The 23,160-nt window shown below is 44.2% G+C and overlaps 1 protein-coding gene across 11 annotated transcripts in view; it reads right to left on the reverse strand.

Annotated features, from left to right (window-relative positions):
* The window catches only part of NUMA1 (nuclear mitotic apparatus protein 1), a 70,994-nt gene that overhangs the window by 32,151 nt on the left and 15,683 nt on the right, over positions 1-23,160 (reverse strand). For 2 of the 11 annotated variants that reach the window (XM_078058504.1, XM_078058503.1), the window contains exons 1-2: positions 5,970-6,164; positions 807-880 (exon numbers count right to left, since the gene is read on the reverse strand). In XM_078058504.1, coding sequence (XP_077914630.1) covers positions 807-848 — 42 coding nt within the window. In that variant the 5' untranslated portion in view covers positions 849-880; positions 5,970-6,164. Of the gene's footprint in view, positions 1-806; positions 881-5,628; positions 5,652-5,969; positions 6,169-6,453; positions 6,659-6,811; positions 7,150-11,728; positions 11,798-23,160 lie in introns of those variants that run through there. The other 9 variants (XM_078058500.1, XM_078058501.1, XM_078058499.1 and 6 more) reach the window with 8 other exon arrangements.

Genomic DNA, 23,160 nt, shown 5'->3' on the forward strand with positions numbered 1-23,160 from the left:
AGATGTTTTCTACACACATTATGTCCTCATCCTCATCATAACACCATGAGGTATTTTTATTATTTCCATTTTAAAAATAAGGCGCTGAGAGGCTAAGTAACTTGCCCTGGGTCACACACCCCAGGCACAGCAGTGATTCTAAGTCAGGCTGTCTGACTCCATCAGGTTTGTCATCACTACACTCTGTGTCCTCTTCTGCTTCCCTGCAGCTTTATGTTCCCAATGCTTGGTATTACTCTTTCATTTGCCATTGTTCATCTTGGACAGAAGATATATGAAAAGACCTAGCACAAAGATTTAAGTAATCACACAAAGATTTAAGTAATCAAGAAGGCAACAGGAGGACAATGGAAGCAGACAGAAACATGGTAAAGAAAGCGAGGAGAACCTTGCCCTACAATAAAAGGCCTTTCAAGACCAAAGTCCCTGAATGTCAGTGAAGCTCAGGATAAACCCTTCTAGTCAGGAAAATGCACAGGAAGCAAATGAAGATGGGTCTCCGTGCTGCCCTGCAGCCAACTAGGGTTTCCATGACCAAAAGGAAATACAGACCTCTCCTAAGAGGTATATAGAAGCTTAGAAGGGAGTTCTCTGCTAAGCTACACAAGTGGTGTCATGGATCACTGTCAGGAGCAACATCGCCAGAAATAGTAAAACTTAACAACTAAGGGGAAAGGCAAGGGAAAACTGTATTTCCTTCATCTGGAGATGAGAAGACTTCACATAGTCATGGCTCCTAAAAACTCCTCTTCTGCCTCTGCAAACCTCCTGGAGAACCTCAGACCAAAGAGAGGAAGACTACTCACCCAAGAGAGGAGTGCAGCTGCCCGGGTGGCATGGAGCGTCATCTTGGTGACACCAAACAGTCACCCCAATGCACCTGGAAACCAAGAGAAGAAGAAGAGCAGTTAATTATATCAGATATCCGTGATGAAGGACAAGGAGGGAAGTGGTTCAATATACTGGCTCTGAATACTTAAATCTCTCTTCCCTCAGCATTTAACCCAACAAGGCACATGGGTATTTTTAGAAAGCTCAAAGTACACATTAAAATTACTATAAAACTTATCATAACAGTAAAGAGTCCTGCATTTAATTCAATGTCCACAAACTCTACACACAATCTTTCTGTTCCACAGAAAATGTTAACACTCAAGGCTGTCCTCCAACCCTGTTCTTTGGGACATGGTGCCCTTAAAACATGGAACAAACATGGTTTCTCAGCCAGAGGTGGGTCTGAATGGCGATTCCATATGACCTTGGACAAGCAGCATAACTTCTTTTAGTCTCAGTTTCCTCATCTGCAAAATGGGATTTGCAAACACCTCTCTGGGTTACTGTGAGGCTTTAAGACAAAGCAGGTAACACAAATAGCCTGTGTTAACATAGTGTTAACAGTGCCTGGCACATGGCAGGTATACGCTAAATGATCACTTATCTTAAGCAGAAAGACTGATCTCTGGCTCTTTCTGTAGGTGCCCAAATTCTACCTAACAATAACCAAGTTCTCGAGGGAAACCTCTCCAAATTCTGGATTTTTGTATCTCCCACAGAAATGTCAAAGATACAGTTCAAATGAGGGACTGGATGATGCCAGATTCAATTCTGGCAGAGATCTCATGAGACATTTAATGAAAGATTAGGTACCTATCCTGGTATTCCTACTTCCAATTTCCCTTCCCACTGGGAATTGGCCATCTGCCTGCCAACCTGCCCAAGAAACCACAGACCTGGTAACTAAATATTCCTCAACATCTCCCAGCAGCCCCCACAATTCCTACAAAGCACGGGAGCAATCAGCCCCACCTCCCCCTCCTGTCACAGGTACTCAGTCTGTCACTATTCCATGAAGAACGTGAGTGGTTAAGTCACATCACCTATATCTCTCCCCATATATTAGCATCTCCAACGTGTGGGTCCTATGGACCCAACATTTGTTAAGCACTTTTTTTTTTTTTAAAGATTTTATTTACTTGAGAGAGAGAGAGAGCATGTGCACGAGCAGAGGGAGAGAGAGAAGCAGCTCCCCCAACTTGGGGCTCGATCCCAGGACCCCAAGATCACAACCTGAGCTGAAGTCAGACACAATGAACTGAGCCAGCCAGGTGCCCCACATTTGCTAAGCACCTTCTGTACACAATGTGTTGGGGATAAGAAAGACACCATTCTTGTCCGTAAGGTACTTACTGTCTAGTAGGGGAAAGATATACATAAATCTGATGATTCCACTCCCCATCATTCTTACTCCTTCCTGTGTAAGTGTAGTGTGTTTATCAACCAAGCAAAAAAGTCCATACAGATGTTCATTCTGTGCTGGAAGCTACATGGGAAATAGGACACACTGACATGGTTCCTGCCTCTGAGGAGCTTACAGCAGGATGAGGAATGAAATTAAACATACATGAAGCTTTAAATAATAGAAAATAATTAAATGCTAAATGTAACTAAATGCTAATTATAATTAAGTGCTTCCTGACCCCACAAAACCCAACAAGATTCCACCTGTCATACCAACGTCACAGTCTTGGAAATGAGCCAATTCACCTGGGCTTTGGCAAGAGCAAGGGAAGTGGTTAAGGGAGCTGTCAGGAGGGCAGAGAAGCTAAAGGGCCTATGTGTTCCTCAGTCTTGGATGATTTTCACCCAGCATGGCCTACCCATCAGCACTGGATGCTTAGCTCCCTGGGGCCAGGCAAGGATACAGACAGATGGTCTTAACTATTGCACCGCAAAAAGACTTTTCTGGTTGGTTGGCAAGCCTAAAGTTAGAGAGACCATGCCTGGCCCTTGAGGTGAAGGCAGCAATAGCCAAATGCTCTACTGGGGCATCTTAAAAAAAAAATAAATAAATAAGGGCGCCTGGGTGGCTCAGATGGTTAAGCGTCTGCCTTCGGCTCAGGTCATGATCCCAGGGTCCTGGGATCGAGTCCCGCATTGGGCTCCCTGCTAGGCGGGGAGCCTGCTTCTCCCTCTGCCTCTGCCTCTCTCTCTCTCTCTCTCTGACTCATGAATAAATAAATAAAAATAAAAAATAAAAAAAGTCTATATGTTAATTGAATTTAAATAGATAAAAATTTTTAAATTAAAAAAAAAAAAATCTATGCTATTCAGGAACAAGGGAAATGAGGCCCAGATCACCTCTCCCTCATCCCCACTGTTGCCTCTAGACTTGCTATCCTTTTGAAGAGGTCCAAAATTTCAGTCAGAAATTTTATTTATTTGTAACCGGAGGTAGATCTTGCCCCCTCTGAGAGATTCCACAGCTGTGTTGCTAAAAATGACCTGACGTTTAACCAAACTCTTCCCTTCATCTCAGAGGCAAAACATACAATCCTTATGTCCTCCCCGGGGGAAGCCTTTCTAAAACTAGTTCCACTGCTCAGGAAAACCCGTGTCAAGGCCAAATGCCTTCTTCTATGCTCCCCAGACACAGAAACAGGAGGAATCCAATAATCAACAAACTCCAGAATGACCTTCTCAGTTCAAAGCCCATAAAGAAGCATTTTCCCAGACACAGGACACTGGAGTGGGACCTGCTAGGACAGCCAGCCATTCACTTCTCTGGGTAATGAATGATTGAAGCCAGTGGCACAGCTAGTCCTTGGACTGAGACTACAGCTTTAAGCAGGCCTTGGCTTAGAACCCAAGGGCTCGCAGCCAAAGCACCATCCTCCCCACCCTCCCCCTGAAATCTGAGGCAAGCCCCACCCAGAAGACTGGGTGATGGTCATGGCGATGGAAAAACAGATCCCCACGATTGTAGCTCAGAACCATTTCACAGAAGGATCTGCTGAGATCCACCCCAACTTGATCAGGTACCACCCACCCACATCCCCCAATCAATCAACAAACAAACAAAACCCAGGAATGCAAGCCTTCTCAAGGCACCTTCAGAGTTCCTACCCGCCCGTTTCTTTGAAAAGAAGTGCCCCCAGAATCCCAAACAGAGGCTTCACAGAGCTGATAAGGTGGCCTCTCTTCCCAAAGCTCAAGAAGGAACCAAGACACACACAGAAGCAGCTGCTTTATAAACTAAAGGCCTTACATCCTCTTTACATTTTCAAAACCGATATAATGTAAATTCCTACATCAGGACCAATTCCCACATTTACAGTAACCCCTCTATGTTTCTAGAGAAGATATATCAGGACAAGGAAAATGACACTCAAGAGACGCACAGCCACCTAGCCCAGACCCTCTCTGGGTCTTAAAGAGTTAAAACCTAGCCATGGTTTTCTACCAGGGCTGAAGCTAATGCAAACCACCTGCTTAGATGCAAGGAACAGGACCAGAGGGTCGGATTGCTAAGCTCTGGGGTCTGTTCTAGAAGTTTCAGTTCTAAGGTTAACCAAGTGATAGGCCAAGGGCGAGAAGGTCTGAGTGGTGGCAGCGCTGCTCTCCTTACCCCACCCCCTAGCCTGGGTGCCAGCTCCTTGTAAGACCATCTCTTAGCCACTTACTGCCTGCCTGAACACCAGCCCTTCCTCAAGATAACACCAAAGTGACCTTTGGTCCCAGAAAGCAACAAAATTGTACTGATCACTCCACTCACGAGCCCCCTGCCTCCACTGAACCATCCTTCTCTTAAGTGATAGCTCCCACTCTCAGAATTTCTGGGCCCAAAGCCCACACAAACTCCCACCTCAAAGCGTCCTTCCCCAAGCCCCGCCCCCTCTCTACCCCATGGTTCCAAAGGCTCAGAGCTCAGAAGGGAAATGTCTGTCCTATCTATAAGACCATGCTCAATGGCAAGGTTTACCACTACTTACCCTGACAGCCTGCCTGCCTGCAGCCATAAAAATTCCATGCTCTGTACACCTAAAAGAGATACTCCCACCATCTAAGCGAACTCCACATCCACAGGGTAAACACCCTGATCTTGAGGGTGTTCCTCCTCCTCTGACTGTGGGAGGGATAGGTCAGGAGGCACTGGCAAACAAGCACCCAGACCTCACCTGGTAGGTTACCTCAGAGGGGCCCAGCAAAGGCCAAGCTATGTCGCCATAGGCTAACTCATCATAAAGAACAAAGTAGGAAATATCTTGCTGGTGCATCTCTAGGCTTGGAGGAGGTAAAAGGCCCAAGGAGCAGCAGCTCCAACAGAAGCCAAGGAGGAAAAAATATAATCCTTTTCAACTCCTGGGGAGTCCTGGATAGGCTGTCTCATCTAAGTCCAAAGGGTTCCTCTGCACTCCTGAAGTCAGGGCAAACCAGCTTGCTGGATGTATTCCCTGGGCCCCCTAAAGGGACTTAGTCTGGACTCAGGCCCCCCCGCCCTTCACACAGACCAACCCTTCTGTGTAGCCTAGAATTTGGCCCAGAGCCCTGGTGAGGAACAGGAGAAGGGCTTCAAGGGAAACCAAGATTTCTCTGGTTTCTTCAAAAGTGGCTTACTGGTATCTGCCTTCCCCCCCCACCCCATGCTCTGCAGGGTCCAGATCAGAAAGATGTGGGCAAAAGGGTTGCCTCATGAAGTAGACCTGGGGCCTACAGCCATATACTGCACATACACACCCAAGCACACTCCAGCAGTTCATCAGCACCTGACCGCACTACTATATTCACACACCCTGGTCGCTACCAGCTGACAAAATGAACCCTTTTCGCTCCCCACCACTGCGTACACACCCAGGCCTCACTCAGGAATGGAGAAGCTCTCTTGAGCTGTCTCTACAGCTCAGTGTGCAGGCGCACGCTTTCCCCCCTCTGAACAAAAACACGCTGACATCTAGGCGAGGGGGAAAGAAAGCAACCCTTTGCTCTCAAAGGCGCCAACTCCCGGATGTTGGCAAGCTCTGCTCCCAGCGCCTGTTTCTGAGTGTTTACTTGCGCTCCCTCTCCTCTCCCTCCCCTTTAAGGATGGCGCAGGAAAGGGGGGGGAGACTCCACCGCACCCCCTCGTCCATGTTTGAACAAAAACCCAGAGAAAGAGGGAGGGAGAAAAAGTCTCAGTGCAGGGGGCGCCTTACCAGACTCCTAAAGCCAAACGTATCTACAGGTTTTAATCCGCCATTAGCATTTAAATCTTGAAAGGAGAGGAGAAAGGGGGGGCTAGTGGAAAGTAACCCCACACACAAAAGAAAAGTTGTTGGTTTTCTTCTCAGTCAGCCTGGCAGGAGCGATCTTCCTGGCTGACAGCCAGAAGTACGTCACAGCCAGGAGTCTGCTTTCTTTAAAGGCACAGCAAGCTTCCGTGATCTGGGAGCGCGGCGAAAGCAGGGAACTCTCGGCAAGGGGGGGGAGGGGCGGCAGTCGGGGGCAAGGAGGGAGGGGCGCCCTGGAGAGGAGGGGCCGCGAAGGCTAGGCCCACGAACAAGAGAATAGGACGCCTGAGGGGGGGAGGCACGCGGGAGCCAGCAGACAAAAAATCCTGAACCGCAACAGTGGCAAGAGCCGAGGCAAACTGTGGCATAAATACACAAAACACATCTCACAGTGGCCTGCCTGACAAACCTGGTATCACCCGGACACTCCCCCTTCGCTCTCTTAACACAGCAGTGACAGCCTGTCCATCTCTCTGGCCAGCAACGGACTGCCCTGATGATTAGATCAGCCCCTGCCTGGCGGCGCGCGGGGCAGGGAGGAAGAGCCGGGAACAGAGGCTTTGGAGGGTGAGCAGGACACAGGCCCTTTCACGCGGGGCAGCTTCCTGCCGGCTCCAGGGCGGGGCGGCTGTGTCTTTAAGCACACACATGCCGCTCACACACAAAGCGCCGGCCTCCTTTCGCGGGCGCCGCCTGCCCTGGGACAAGGCCACCCCCCCCCCCCCCCCCGCAAGCCCATTCCCTGAGGGAATCTCTCCAGCCCGTACCTTCTGCGTGGCAAGGCCAGGACGCCGCGCTGGGCCCGCTCCTCCCCCTCGGCCACCCAAACAAGCAGCCCAGGCAGACTGTGGCCTTGGAGCGCAGGCCTGCGCTGTCCTGTCCGGGTGACTGCGCGCTATTGTCGGCTGTGGAATGGCCGCCAAAATCCCAGCTGTGCTGCCAGAACCTAATCCCCTGTTCCGCTGAGCATTTGTGGGGAGGGGCCGAGGGGCCAAGGCACGGGACCTAGTACGGAAGGCACTGGCTGGAGCCCCTCCACAGGCACAGGCACTGGGACCCATGGGCAGAGCCTACAGGCTCTGCCTCTCCCCCATGGCCCAAAAGAAAAGATGTCGGACTCTGAGAAAACAAAACCACAGCGTTTCCACCCACTGAACAGTGACTCTCACAACGACGGGGAGAGAAACCCACCAGTCATCAGGACTGCCCCCCCTCCTCTAGCTTTTACTTAGACCACCAATATTTATTAAGCACCTACTATGTGCAAGGCACTGCTATAGGACATAAAGGGAGTATACAAAGATGAATTAAACCCAGCCTCTACACTTAGCTAGGTTATAATTACATAGGAGATAAGAAATGTGCCTTGAAAACTGTATTTCAAACAGTATGTGATAACTCCCACAAAAGGATATAAAAATTCCAACTAGTTGAAAGTAGGTAAAGACTAAGAAAATCTCGGGAGAAAAAAAAGACTAAGAAAATGAAGTGATATTTGAATGTGGATCTTAAAACATGTAGGTAAAATTTCCCCAGACAGAAATAGAAGAGTGGGGAAGAAGGGAAAGCAGAGAAGACTGTGGAAGTAGTCTGGAACAGACCTTTAAGTTGTGAGGTGAGGTCGGAGTTGGTGAATCTTGAACTCAAATAAAGATCTGAATGTTTATTTTGTTGTTTGTTTTTAACACAGAGATGTGGTACAGTGAGAACCGTACTTTCAGAAATTATTCTGGTATATAAAAGAAAGAGACTACCAGCAGGGAGGCAGGTCAGAAGGCTGCCACAACCAAAGGCAGGTAATGAGGACACGAAAAGGGAAAATGAGAGAGAATGGAAAGATGAGGAATGAGACATGATGAAGACAGGGAATGGCTGGAAGCATAGGGAGAAATTGTAAAGGAGAGGAAAATGTGGGGGATGGCTGGGCAGACAGAAAGGCCATATATAGAAGTGGGGAGATGAGACAGATCTCTCTTATTAGAATAAGAGAGAAAACAAGGTATAATAAATAGCAGCTATTGCTTACTGAGTGCATATTATGTGCCACGTACACCCTGTTCTGCTGACCTAATGTGTATTAACTCATTAATCTGAAAAACTCCCTTGGTGAAGCAGGTACTATTACCACTCAACTCTACAGGGGAGGAAACTGAGCCACAGAGATGAAATAATTTGCCCAAGATCACACAGCTAGTGACTGGCCCAACTCTATACCACTTGCTGCTGTGTGACCGTGGCAGGTAACCTCGACCTCAGTATCCCTATTTGTAAAACAAAAATAAAGATATCTATTTTACAAGGTTATAATGAGGCTTAATCCCATAACATCTATAAGGTGCCCAACGCACTGACTAGCACACAAGGCACAAGGTGGTGCTTAACAAAGGTTAATTCCTATTCTGGGCATTTTGGCACCTAGTCACCAAGGTGTCCAAGCAGAAGCTGGCTGTTTGTCAAGAAAGCTAGTGGGGGTGCTCCTCTCCGGAGTGGGAGCTTGGATCCTCAGGATGCTTGCTTTCCTTCCATCAGGCTGCCTCTCTGAATTTTACTTTAAGGTCCAGCTCAAATTTCAACTCCTCAAATATTCCTTAACAGGTATCAGTGGTTATCTAAGGGAGGAGTTAGACTGTGGGGGAGTTTCTATACTATATGTTTCTTTTATATTTGAATTCATTCTAAATAAACATGTATTACATTGGTAATCACAAAAATGTGTCTACATTCTGCATTCAGCATTTGTGCTGCCTTAACTATATAAGCATGGAAGTCTTGTCCTCACATCTAGAATGTAAATGTCAAGGGCATAACCAGTTCTGTCTCTATGATCCCCCACAGTATCTAGCACACTAGGGCTCCTTGAATCTGTTCCATTGAAATACATCTGGATGGCAGGTTTCCAAATTTAACCCTCTGGGCACCAGAGAATGACTGGAGTGAGTGGTGGGAGTCAGACCAAGGCCCACTGCTGCAGAGACCCCCATCACCAGGCTTCTTCTCCCAGGCCCTTAGCTTTCCCACAGTATCACTTGCAGTCTGTGGTTAGCAACTGCTATTGGTAGAAAGTTCTTTATTCAAAGAAGGACCAGGAAAGCCAAGCCAAAGCAAAAACCAAAGCTTTTATAGAAAAGCAAAGTGGCAAACATAATTTAATGACTGGCATAATCAACACTCCAGGAAATGTATGAGGTGAAAATAGGAGGCAGACCTGCTAAAACTGTCCTGGCTACATCTGGCACGGTGTCAGCCCTGAAGCTCCCCAGCACCTGAAAGAGTTGATACTGTGTCTCAAAAGAATACAAGAGATTCCCACCCCCTCCTCGGCTCTAAACTCCAGGCAACAGCTTCCAGCTGTGCAGCTGCAGAGGAATGAACTCTCCTCTGGAACCTCTCAGCCAAAACTGCCAAGCTTCCGGGCCTGCTCTTCACGGCTGCCCACGAAGCCGAAGCCGGGACCAGTGGTGGCCAGTTTCTCCAGCCTCCCCTTCCCCCACCACAAGGCCGCCACTCGCCTCCAGTGGCAGCATCAGGACTCCCCCAAGCCTCCTCCCGGCCTAGCTAGGCAAAGGGCAGGCCACACGGCTCCTGCCTGAATCCACAGCCCCTGCTCTGTGTTCCCAAAAGACCAGGATAGGTAAAACCATTTTTAAAAGAAAGGAGAGGGGCGCCTGGGTGGCTCAGTCGTTAAGCGTCTGCCTTCGGCCCAGGTCATGATCCCAGGGTCCTGGGATCGAGCCCCGCATCGGGCTCCCCCCCCCCCCCCCCCCCCGCTCCGCGGGAAACCTGCTTCTCCCTCTCCCACTCCCCCTGCTTGTGTTCCCTCTCTCGCTGTGTCTCTCTCTGTCAAATAAATAAAATCTTAAAAAAAAATAAATAAATAGGGTGCCTGGGTGGCTCAGTTGGTTAAGCGACTGCCTTCAGCTCAGGTCATGATCCCAAGGTCCTGGGATCGAGTCCCGCATCGGGCTCCCTGCTCAGCGGGAAGCCTGCTTCTCCCTCTCCCACTCCCCCTGCTTGTGTTCCCTCTCTCGCTGTGTCTCTCTCTGTCAAATAAATAAATAAAATCTTTAAAAAATAAATAAATAAATAAATAAATAAAAGAAAGGAGAGGGGGCACCTGGGTGGCTCAGTCATTAAGCGTCTGCCTTCAGCTTGGGTCATGATCCCAGGGTCCTGGGATCGAGCCCCGCATCGGGCTCCCTGCTCCGCGGGAAGCCTGCTTCTCCCTCTCCCACTCCCTCTGCTTGTGTTCCCTCTCTCGCTGTCAAATAAATAAAATCTTTAAAAAATAAATAAATAAAAGAAAGGAGAGAAGAAGGAAGGAAAACAATAAATGACTAACACAAGATTCAGGATAGCACTCAGAGGTTGGAAGGGGTTGGTGATGCACAGAGGGTGTTTTCAAAGGGTCTGGTAATACTACATCTCCTGTGCATGGGTGTTTGTTTTACTATTTTTGTTTAAAATGTAGATGTCACAGCTTTTAACGAGTATTGCCATTAAAAAAAAATAATAATGTGTATTACCATTTTTAAAAGTATGAAGTAAAAACTGAAAGAGAGCAATTTCCACTGAGATGGCCCTAGGGTGGTTCTAATACAAAGAATTCACCTGGCCTTCAAGGCCCTCCAGGACCCGGCCCCAGTTTTACCTTCTAGAGTTATTTTTGCCCTTACCCAAACCCTCCACCCTGCCAGACTGGTCTTCTCACTGTCTTCTGAAGTCCCTCTGAACCTCCCACCTCAGCCTACTAGGCTGGAAAGGAAGCTTTCACTATAGGAAGCTGTAGGCCCAATGAGAGCCTCTCAGTCCCTATAGGCCCTCTCACTAAGAAAGCTGGTAGGGAAAATGCTCTTACAGATCCACTGCCCTATGCGATGCCTTCTAGTCTTTCCTCTGCCACCTGATGTCCTAGCATCATAAATACCTACAGACTATTGTTGCTGTTGCTGCTACTGTTGTAATTAATAGCTAACATTTAATGAGCACTTAGTATGCACCAGGCACTGTGCTAAACACTTTTTTGCTTAGTCCTCACAATAACCCAATGACACGATAACAAATACTATGATTATCCATCTCTATTTTACAGAAAAGGAAACTGAGAAAGATTAAATAACTTGCCTAAGTCCACACAGCTAGTAAGTGTTGGGAGCCAAAATTGGAGTCCAGCTGGGTCTCTCCAGAGACCATCCTCTTACATGGTCATCTCATCTAGTCCTCTCAACTACGTAGGCTTTATTTCTATCTTAAAGATGAGAAAATCTGAGTCTCAGGAATTAAGTGACTTAGTCACATAGGTAGTGACTTGTCTATGTGGTCTCTACATTATTCTCTACTGCTCTTAAATAAACAACCATCAAATGAATAAATAAAAGCTAGCACATTCTCAGTGGCTCAAAGAAACCCTGTTCCTCTATACTTCCTCATAAGAATCAACTTTTTAATCCAAACAAACAGTTCTAAAAGTTACCACTAAAGAATTTTTTTTCTGAAGATACAACAGCTTTAGAAACATTAAATGACCAAAACTCCTCTGAAGAGGTGAGCATAGAAGAATTTTCTACTGGAAGGGACAGTGGACATATCTCAAGGGTGAGAAGCCATGGAGAAAGAAGATTGGAAGAAACTCCATTGGCTGGAGGGAAGGACTGCTGTTTCAGAACCCGGACCTCCAGCTTACTTACCAGGCCTCATTCTCCCTCTCCAGAGGGTAGTGCTGAGTAATGAGGCAGTGTTGGTAAGCCTGCAGCTTCCTGGGGAGAAAAGCAGAGGGCAAATCAAAACCCAGAGAGGATTCATTATAACATCCAAGAGGCCCTATTTAGTTCTCCCTCAAGAAGGTCTTTCTACAAAACACCTAAGAACCTGTTCACCCTGTTTCATTGTCACAGAGGAGTAAACGGATCTGTCCCTACAGGCAATATATCTAGCACAATGTTTGCGCACAAACACAGAACTGATGATGAGAAAGGTAAAAGAAACTGAAGGAGGAACAGTTTCAATGTAAATATTTGCAACTACTCTTAGAGACAGCCACACCAATGGTAACAAACAAACAAACAAACAAACACCTTAGATTTGGTGTTGGAAGCCCCTGGAGGTAAGTTCTGAATCCATCACCTACTAAATTTATGGCTTCAGGCAAGTCACTTGCCCTAGCTTGGGTCTCAGTAAAACAAGGGTACTGGTATTGGATAGATCATATCTAAAGTACCTCCAAAATTTCCCATGATTCTTTCTCCAGGATACCATTCTCAACAATAACAACAAAAATCTTTGCCACAGAACTAATCTCCTCAGAATCTGGTCAAAACTTCACCAGTTAGATCTTCCTCCTTTCCAGGGGGGAAAAAAGAAAAAAGCAAATCCCCTAGAAACAAGCACTTTTGTTTGTTACCCTACTGGGTCCCATCCCCAAAGCAAGGCACAGGTGGATGCTTCATTAATCCTGATGACAGGAGGTGGTCCTTGGAAACTGGTAGTACCAACTTTGCATGGGGCACAATGAAAGGTATTTGGAACTATAGTCAAGGCATTTACAAGCTTTCATAAATAAAAGCCACAGAGAAGAGTGCAATTTATAATTACATTGGTCTTAAAAGCCTAATTTTAAAAAATGGGAAAAAAAAACCACACCTAAATAAAAGCAGCTTTCTATACCTGGTCAACAAATCACAGAATCTCAAAGTTGAAAGATACCTTAATGGTCTTCTAGTCACCCACCCTACATTCATGCTAGAACACTTGTGACAACTAGGCTGAAGATCTGCTATCTTCTTTTTTTTTTTTTAAGATTTTATTTATTTATTTGACAGAGAGAGAGACAGCACAAGCAGGGGAGTGGCAGGCAGAGGCAGAGGGAGAAGTAGGCTCCCCGCAGAGCTGGGGGAGCCCGATGTGGGACTCGATCCCAGGACCCCGGGATCATGACCTGAGCTGAAGGCAGTCGCTTAACCAACTGAGCCACCCAGGCGCCCAAGATTTGCTATCCTCTGCCCGAGATGGAAATTTACAATTTATCTGTATGTCTGAGCAAGGTCTGCTGATTTGAGACAACTTGTGACTTCAGAACATAAGCTTTAGAGAATAAGGATTCTGCCCAGGATCTGGTTTGTTTCAAACAGACTTTAAGTAGCTAAAAAACCCAGATGACACCTCTCTCTTCTCTCTTCCTCTCTCACCCTCCCATCTCTCCCTATCCCCCCATCCCCTCTGCTTTATCTTCTGTCTCTACCTCCTACACAGCACTGAATCCCCGGTCTTTCTGGTTCCAAGTCCACTTCTCCTATCACACACAATGTGATGCCTTTAACTTCCGAAAGAAATGAACAAACACAAATATTAATAAGGGCTGGATTTCTAAATAGGATGCTAGACTGCCTCAAAAACCAAATCTGTTAATATGCTAATAAAATAAATGGGAATGTATTTAATGTGGCCATGATTAAAAAAAACAGACAACAAACCTTTTTTTTTTTTTAAGATTTTGATTTGAGAGCATGAGTGAGAGAGGGCAAGAGAGCACAAGCTGGGGGGGGGGGAAGGGGAGTGGCAGACAGAGAGAGAGGGAGAAACAGGCTCCCTGCCGAGCAGGGAGCCCAATGAGGGGCTTGATCCCAGGACCCCGGGTTCATGACCTGAGCAGACACTTAACCAGCTGAGCCACCCAGGTACCCCCAAACCTAACATTTTAACAGACTTCAAGAATTTAAGGAAGGCTACTTCTCACATCTCAATTAATCCCTCCTGAAAAACCCTAAGAGGCAAGCATGTTCATTCCAATTTTACAGACTAAAAGACTAGAAGAAAATGCCTGCTTCAAGGTCAATCTACAGGACTGCAGAGCCAGAACTCAAGTCTTCTAAATCCAGGGCTCTTTCCAGCACACCTCAACTACAACCTATACCTGTCTTATCAGTATAGTCCTTTATGTGCACAAAGCACTTACACATTCCTTGTTCAAAGGGTTTCTGCTACAACTAATTTGTGGTGTGGGCAAGGCAGGTGTCATTTTCTCCATTTTTAAAGACGCTAAGTAACTTTAACAGCATTAGATAAAATAACATCCCATATATCTGGCATCACTGAGAATTATGAAGAGTTCCTCACAAGCAATTTTCCTAAAGCTGAAATTTCCCTCCCTTTAGGACCAAATCTTTAAAAAACCAAAACACTATTTGCAATACAGATTCTTCAAAATATATAAGATGGGTTACTCTTTACTTGGAATTAATGAAATTTAACCAGGGACATTCAACCATAAACATGAAATAAACACCTGAAGATACTATATTGGAGACTCAAACCTAAATTAAACAGGCTTACAGGGCACCTGGGTGGCTCAGTCGTTAAGCATCTGTCTTCAGCTCAGGTCATGATCTCAGGGTCCTGGGGTTGAGCCCCGCATCGGGCTCCCTGCTCAGCGGGAAGCCTGCTTCTCCCTCTCCCACTCCCCCTGCTTGTGTTCCTGCTCTCGCTATCTCTCTCTCTGTCAAATAAATAAATAAAAACTTAAAAAAAAAAAAAAACAGGCTTACAATCCTGTGGAGAAAGAAACATACCTATAACTCACCTTAATACAAGGCCAAAGAACACAGACTTGGGCAATGCTAAAAGGAAGGTGAGAAAACACTGGGAAGTCTAGTGGAGACTAACAGTGACTTGTCGGAAGCACACCTGAAAAGCAGTGTCCTGAGCAGAATGGCTTGCTTGTGCTTTTTCAAAAGATGAATCTGGCACATCGAGTCCAGAGGCAGAACAGAGTGAGGTGGTAACTGCAGCGGCAGTAGGACCAAAGAAGAACGGTGTTACTTGAAAGGCATCGTGGAGGTAGACCCAAAGTTCTTAGGAACGGGGTGTGGTAAGGAAAAGACCTAGGATTCCTGCTTTGCTGAAAAGACTTCAGACCAGGAACACAGAATTTACTGTTTTAGAGGACATGTGAGGTGTCTGATTAACTCAGGATGGATGATTAGGAAAGCTTTACCAAGGAAGTAACATTTAAGCTGCGTACTTAAAGTGTGAGTAGGATGAGTAGGGTTTCACCAAAAGAGAAGTAAAAAAGAGCATTCTAGGCAAAGAGAACAGCATATGCAAAGATAGAGTTTATTACATTTGAGCAATGGCATGCAGTTTTAGGAAGGTGTAGCAGATGATGAGGATAAGTAGTACTAAATTGTGAGGCACTTACATCATACTAAGGAATTCAGATTTTATCCTGTAGGTGATAGGAAACAATCAAGGTTTCTAAAGGGAGGGAGTAAAGGGGAGGAACATAGATCAGATCTATGTTCCAGTCTGTATGACGTACAGGCTAGAATGGTAAGAAACAAGAGGAAGGCAATACAGCACAATGGCTAAGAACATGGGGTCTGCAGTTAGACTGCCTAATTAAAATCCTGGCTCTATAGCTTACTAGCTGTGCAACCTTGAGCGGGTTATTTAACCTGTGTCCCCAGCTTCCCCATCTATAAAATGTGAATAGTAACAGTACTTTCTCAGAGGGTCATTGTAAATCTTCACAAATCTTAAATGCTAGCTGTTAGAGGCTGAAAGGTTATTAGTAGGAGGTTATATCCACATGTGGTTTAGTGTTGTCCTTGCTCTTCCTTCTACCCAAAGCTTTCTTTTCTTACCTCTTCATCTAGTTAATTCTAACTTATCCTTCATACCTCAGCTCAACAAATGTTACTTCCTCATGTAAACTCTCCCTAACCACCTAGTTCCCAGTTCCATACTAGGTCAAGTTCCTACTATGCACAGCACCAGAGTCCTTTCCTTCACAGCTCTCACAGTTTCTAATTATGCCTTTTTGTATTTCATTAATTTTTCTCCTAGTATCATATGTTCCATGAAATCACAGATTGTGTGCTCACCATTGAATTCTTAGAAATTAGCACAATGCCTGGTACATAGAAGGTGCTTGATAAATACTTCTTAAATGAATCAAAGGTTTCAAATTATATTTTAAAAGTGAATCCTCTTCAGACTCACTCTTCATATAGAACCCAAGATACAGATAAAAGTAGATGGTTTGAAGTAAAGGATGTTTGGAGCCCTGTCCCCCTCCCCCGCTTCCACCTCATTCCTAAGTCTGTTCTGTAATTCTTTTCTTTTTTTAAAAAAAGATTTTATTTATCTATTTGACAGAGAGACAGCAAGAGAGGGAATACAAGCAAGGAGAGTGTGAGAGGGGAAGCAGGCTTCCCGCTGAGCAGGGAGCCCGATGCGGGGCTGGATCCCAGGACCCTGGGATCATGACCTGAGCTGAAGGCAGACGCTTAACGACTGAGCCACCCAGGCACCCCTATAATTCTTTTTCTTTTCTTTTTTTTTTTTTAAAGATTTATTTATTTATTTATTTGACAGAGAGAGAGAGACAGCGAGAGAGGGAACACAAGCAGGCGGAGTGCGAGAGGGAGAAGCAGGCTTCCCGCGGAGCAGGGAGCCCGATGCGGGGCTCGATCCCAGGACCCTAGGATCATGACCTGAGCCGAAGGCAGACGCTTAACGACTGAGCCACCCAGGCGCCCCTCTTTTTCTTTTTAATTAATTTTTTTGTTGTTGTTCTGTAATTCTGTTAAGCTTTGCAGAATGCAGTGCAAAACCATTACTTGTTCCAAGCAAGTAGGGATATATGTCTGAAATAAAGCAGTGATTTAAAAAAGAGGAAGCAACAGTATGAGAACTACTTATGACAGGCCCTGAAAATCAACTGTAAGTAAAGAATGACAAAAGGAAAATTCTAGAAGCACCTCTAATTTCCTAGCTTGAATGAATATCATGTGTGCCAAAAACAAACAAAAAGAATGTAAAAATAATAACTTCAATCATTGAGCACTAGTACCGACCCTATCAGGCAAGTGCTATTAATACCCTCTTTCACAGAAGTTTCAAGATGTTGAGCAACCTGTCCAAAATCATGAGGCTAACAAGTAGCAGAATTAAGATTCAAACCCAGGTCTGTCTCACTCCAAAGTTCATAATCTAAACCATCATGCCATAATGGCAGGTGGTTTGAAGTTTGGTTTTAGACATGAGGTGTCTATTGGACATACAATCAGAAAAACCCAGTAGCTGGTGAAAAATATGATTTGGGGCTAGAGATATAGATTTGGGTCACTTTTGGGACAGTGTGACTATAATCAGAAGAGGGTCTATGGTAGGATCATGCTTGCTTAGTAGGCCTATAAAGAGGTGGTGTATACATTTGCTATTGAAATTTGTTAATCTTCTGCCAAAGCCTCTGTCTTGCGCAGCTCCAGGGGGCACCCACGTTGAGAATTGATGGAAAGACTCTGAGTGAAATTCCAAAGCTCTGGAGATTCCTTTTTAGGACCCTTATATTATTTGAGGAAATTTTAACAGAAAGCCAGTGACCACACTGATGTCAATTTAAAAGGAAGGTGGTTAAGAGAATGGATCTGGAGATAAAACGTCTTCATTTTCTCTCCTTATGTCAGGGTCTCATCATCTCCTGCCTGGGATTCTACCTTCCTCACTAAAAACACCTAGCATTTGTATATGGCTTTTTACCACTGACAGTGTTTCCCATCTACAAAGTATTTCACATGATCCTCACAACAGCTCTGCAAGGTAGACACTGCTTTCATTTTATCAAAGAGGAATGGAGTTCAGAAAAGTACTTTGCCTAAGGTCACAAAACTATAAAACAATAGGCCCACAATGCAACTCTGATCTTCTGGCTCCAAATTTGAAGCTCTTTCCAGCAGATTCACCCCAAGATAACCATGAGCCACCCACCCACCTAGGAACCAAGAGTCACCATCCCTATGTACACTTTTGCTGTATTTAAAAAGAAAACAGCAGGGGGGACAATGACTGGAAAGGACTAATGGGATGCTGGTAATGTTCTGTTTCTTGAAACAGCACTAATGACACAGGTGTGTTCATGAGCTACATCACTTTACACATTTTTCTGTATGTATGTTACACTTTAATTAAAAAGCAAACAAACACTAGGCAAAATTAAGACAGACTAATCAAAATTCAGAAGCAAAGCTGGATGTCTCAGGGCTACATATATATTTACTTCTCAAGCAGCAGGTACATAAAGGGCACCTACCAGTTAAGTAAGGATGCACAAAATCCTTGCACACACAAATAATATATTCACCCACTTGTCCTTACCCATAATGTCTAGGTGATGTGAGGGAATCTGATGGAATCAGGAGCAAGGGAAGCCTAGGAAGGGACCAAGATTCATTTACTATTAAATGAAAAAAAAATGCATCTGAAAAGTGCAACTATCCTATACTATCAATAGTAAGATATCTCAATTTCAGGGACAATAAAAGTGTAAAAAAACAGCCAATGACAATTGAAAGATGCCACCAATTATAAATGCATCCTAATTTCAGAGTGTTAAAATGTAAAAACAAAACAAAACAGCAACAAAGCATTTAAAAATAAATAAAATACAATGTTCTAATCTCAAAAGGTAGTTCAATTGTGGGATCATAGATCCTGGAGCATTAGGGCTAGAAAGGACCTTGGAGGTAAGTCTCTGGTACAAGCTCTTCAATTATAGAGATGGAGAGAGTGGGGCACTGCTTAACAGTTGTTAAATGACCTTATTAGATTGAAGCTCACACACCAGGAAGTTGAGAACTACAAAGTTGGTTCCCTGATTCCTGGGACTCTTTCCACTACCAGGATACCTCCCCCTAAACCCAGGAGAAGATTTACATGTTAACTCTATTTTTTACTTTCATAATTCTCTGCTTCATTAACTCACTAAAAAAAATTAAAAGCACCTCTTAAAAATCAATTAAGATGAGAAAATAGGAGACTTCACCTCTTGCTTGACCAAGTTTATTTTCCTTGTTCTCTAAAACCAATGAAGCAATATAAAGTTAGACTAAAAAAATTTCTAGTCTCTCAGCCCCTTTTTGTTCCCCTCTGGGCCCTCCCACAAGATAAGATACGCTAACAGATTTTTCCATGCCCCCCAAAACATAACTACAAATATATATATTTTTTATTTTTTTAAAGATTTTATTTGACAGAGAGAGACACAGCGTAAGAGGAAACACAAGCAGGGGGAGTGGGAGAGGGAGAAGCAGGCTTCCCGCGGAGCAGGGAGCCCGATGCGGGGCTCAATCCCAGGACCCTGGGATCATGACCTGAGCCGAAGGCAGATGCCTAACGACTGAGCCACCCAGGTGCCCCACTACAAATATATTTTTATATTTAAGGATTTTTTTATTATTCTCCATTTTAAAAAACTAGGTTTACACTTCAACATTGCTCTGCAACTTGTTTTTCTCACTTAATAATTTATCATGAACATCCCCCTAAGTATCAGTAAATAAAATTTTAACTCATACTTTTAAAAAGCTATATAATAACAGTCCACATAAAGAATATAACATAATGTGTTCACGTATTTTCCTACTGATGGACAAAGCTATTTTCAATCTACCATTTCAAACAATGCCATAATGCATATCCTTGTGCATATTTCTTTTTAAATGAAAGAAAAAAATTTCTATATACACACTTTCTAGTCATCCAATGTTTTGATTGCTTCCTTTCTTGTTATCATCCCTGCCTTACTAGCTCATAGAATTTTCCTCAGGGCCCAGTGTGATAAAGGAAGGAAAAGCAACTTGGAGAATGTCAAGACAGGACATGTGATACTTACTGTTGGTAAATTAACATTGGCCTATCTTGGCTCCCTCTCCCAGCCACCTGCGCATCCCACCCCCCACCCCCACCCAATACATGTGCTCCTTGTTCTGGTCTCAGCAGCTGCTTCCCACTCAACTGATGTGGGCAGAGCTGGTTTGTGGAATTAATCCTACTTTGTCACACTGCTGACCCTGACAAGTGCAGACAGGCCCACCAGCTATCCAAACAAGTAGGAAGGAGAAAGAATACATTATCACTATGAAATATTATAATACAGAAATATAGAGAGTAAAATGTAAAACTCCCCATTCACCAAACCTTAACCCACATTCACCAATGGCACTCCCCTCCTCAGAGTGACTACTGTTAAAAGTTTGTTGTAGCCTTTCCTAGGCATGCACACACGTACACATGTGTGTGTATATACAGATACATATATGTGTATATACATGGATGTGTGTATGCATGTATGAATATAAAGAGACAAAAAAGTGTGTGTTTGGTCTACATACCTGTAATCATACTGTATGATTTGTTTTGCAACTTGCCTTTTTCACTTAAAAATTTATTTCACGTTTCCATATTAGTATATAATGGATTTCTCATACTTTAAAAAGCTTTGGGGGTGCCTGGGTGGCTCAGTCAATTAAGCGTCTGCCTTCAGCTCAGGTCATGACCCTGGGGTCCTGGGATGGAGCCCCACAACAGGGTGTCTGCTTAGCAGGGAGTCTGCTTCTCCCTCTGCCCCTACCCCTGCTGGTGCGCACTCTCACGCTAATAAATAAAAAAATATCTTTAAAATAAATAAATAAAAAGCTTGAGAAAAATGCTATAGTTTTTGAACAGCCAGGCCTTCTGACTACTATATTCTAATATATTTCCCACTATCCAAAGGTCAAACTATGATCTGCAGAGGTGAACAGAGGAGATCCTTGAATAATGCAAAGATTAGGGGCGCCAAACCGCCCCCACCACCCTATGCAACTGAAAATTGACGCAGAACTTCTGACACCCCAAAACCTTAACTATTAATAGCCACCGCTGACTGGAGGACTTATCGATAACATAAACTGATTAACATCTATCTTGTTAAGTTATATGTATTAATACCGTAACCGAACAATAAAGCTAGAGAAAAGAAAATGTTACTAGGAAAATCATAAGAGAAAATACATTTACAGTACTGTATCAAAAAAATCCCTGTATAAGTGGACCCATGCAGTTCAAACCCATGTTGTTCAAGGGTCAACTGTAGTTGCAACTACACAGCCTGCAAAGCCTAAAATATGTACTACCTGGGTCTAAACAAAACAATAACTTACACTGAACATCTAAAGAACAGTTTCTTAATGGAGATTGTTTGTCCAACTGACTGTGGCTATTTTAGACAGTGAAGCTCATTTCAAATGAAATTTAGATGGGGCACATGAATGGCTCAGTCGGTTAAGCGTCTGCCTTCAGCTCAGGTCATGATCCCAGAGTCCTGGGATCGAGTCCCGCATCGGGCTCCCTGCTCAGCAGGAGCCTGCTTCTCCCTCTGTCCCTCCCCCTGCTTGTGTGCTTGTGCTATCTCTCTCTGACAAATAAATAAAATCTAAAAAAAATAAAATAAAAATTAAAAAAAATGGTTATCTCTGCAGAGTAGGATTAGGATAAAGGGTTAAGTGTAGGGGACTTATTTGTTATATATATCACTTTTATAATTTGTATAAAAGCATTACAGTGCTGTTTAAAATAGAAAAACTGAAAGCACTATAAAAATCCTCTATGATAATTATACAGCATATACAGCAATATTTATAGTTTCAGCAATATTTTAAATTTATATGAATTTATACAATGAAAACAATGGTAACTGGGAAGGAGAATACAAAATTATAGGTAATATATGACTTTGGACTATGCAAAACAGAAATATGCATAGGTACAAAACATTGAAAAGACATACTAAAATGGGAATAAGTGATTTTCTCCAGATAGTGGGGTTATGGATAATTTAGTTTTCTTCTTTATCCTTTCCTGTATTTTTCCTGTTTCCTACAATGAATATATACTATTTCTCAATCAGATTCAAAAAACATTTTTGGTTTCTACTGTATAATCAAAAGTCCACCCTTTGTGAGAAATTTGTATAGGACTGTATACAGAATTAGCAGAAGTAAGCAACCCATTAGCAAGAAGACTGCATAAGGTATACGCCTAAGAAAACCTTCATCTTCGGGGTGTAGAGAAGCTCAATCTAAAGGGACAATGCTGATCATTTCCTGCCTTCTTGTTTTTGGACATGCTTTAGTAAATGTAACTGAGGAATCAAGTTATATTTTTTTTTTTTTTTTTTTTTTAAAGATTTTATTTATTTATTTGAGAGAGAGAGAATGAGAGACAGAGAGCATGAGAGGGAGGAGGGTCAGAGGGAGAAGCAGACTCCCTGCCGAGCAGGGAGCCCGATGCGGGACTCGATCCCAAGACTCCAGGATCATGACCTGAGCCGAAGGCAGTCGCTTAACCAACTGAGCCACCCAGGCGCCCCTGAGGAATCAAGTTATATTGAGACACCTGACAAACCTTATACTCTAAGACCCAGGACCATCACCTTCTCAACCCTTAAATCTAAGACCTTACACTTAAAGAAAACAGATCGGGGCGCCTGGGTGGCACAGTTGGTTAAGCGTCCGACTCTTGGTTTCGGATCAGGCCCTGATCTTGGGATCAAGGTCCTCGGATCGAGCCATGCAAGGAGTCCAAGCTCAGTGCGGAGTCTGTTTAAGATTCTCTCTACTTCTGCCCCTCCCCCCTACACGCAAGTGTGCACTCGCTAATAAATAAATTTAAAAAAAAAAAAAGGAAAGAAAACAGACTAAGACCTAAGTAACATGGGTTGGATCATATTATTCCTCACATCAAAAACATTCAGGGGGCCAGGCGCCTGGGTGGCTCAGTTGGTTAAGCATCTGACTCTTGATCTCAGCTCAGGTCTTGATCTCAGGGTCATGAGTTCAAGCCTTGCGTTGGGCTGGACGCTGGGCCTGGAGCCTAGTTAAAAAAAAACAAAACAAAACAGGGAGCCTGGGTGGCTCAGTCAGTTGAGTGGCTGCCTTCGGCTTGGGTCATGATGCCAGGGTCCTGGAATGGAGCCCTGCATAGGGCTCCCTGTTCAGCAGGGCATCTGTTTCTCCCTGTCCCTCTGCCCCTCCCCCAGTTCCTGCAGTGCTCGCTCTCCTTCTCTCTCATAAATAAATCTTAAAAAAAAAAAAAAAATTCAGGGTGTGTCTGGCTGGCTTAGTCGGAAGAGCTTGTAACTTGATCTCTGTTGTGAGTTCGAGCACTATGTTGGGTCCAGAGATTACTAAAAAAAAATAAACTTAAAAAAAAATTCAACAGCTAACTCCATGCAGAATAAAATCCATACCCCTTAACATGACACTTAAAGTTCTTTAGGAGCTAACAATCAAACTTCCTTTCC

The sequence above is a fragment of the Halichoerus grypus genome, chromosome 11 (assembly GCF_964656455.1).
Source record: "Halichoerus grypus chromosome 11, mHalGry1.hap1.1, whole genome shotgun sequence".
Lineage (NCBI taxonomy): Eukaryota > Metazoa > Chordata > Mammalia > Carnivora > Phocidae > Halichoerus > Halichoerus grypus.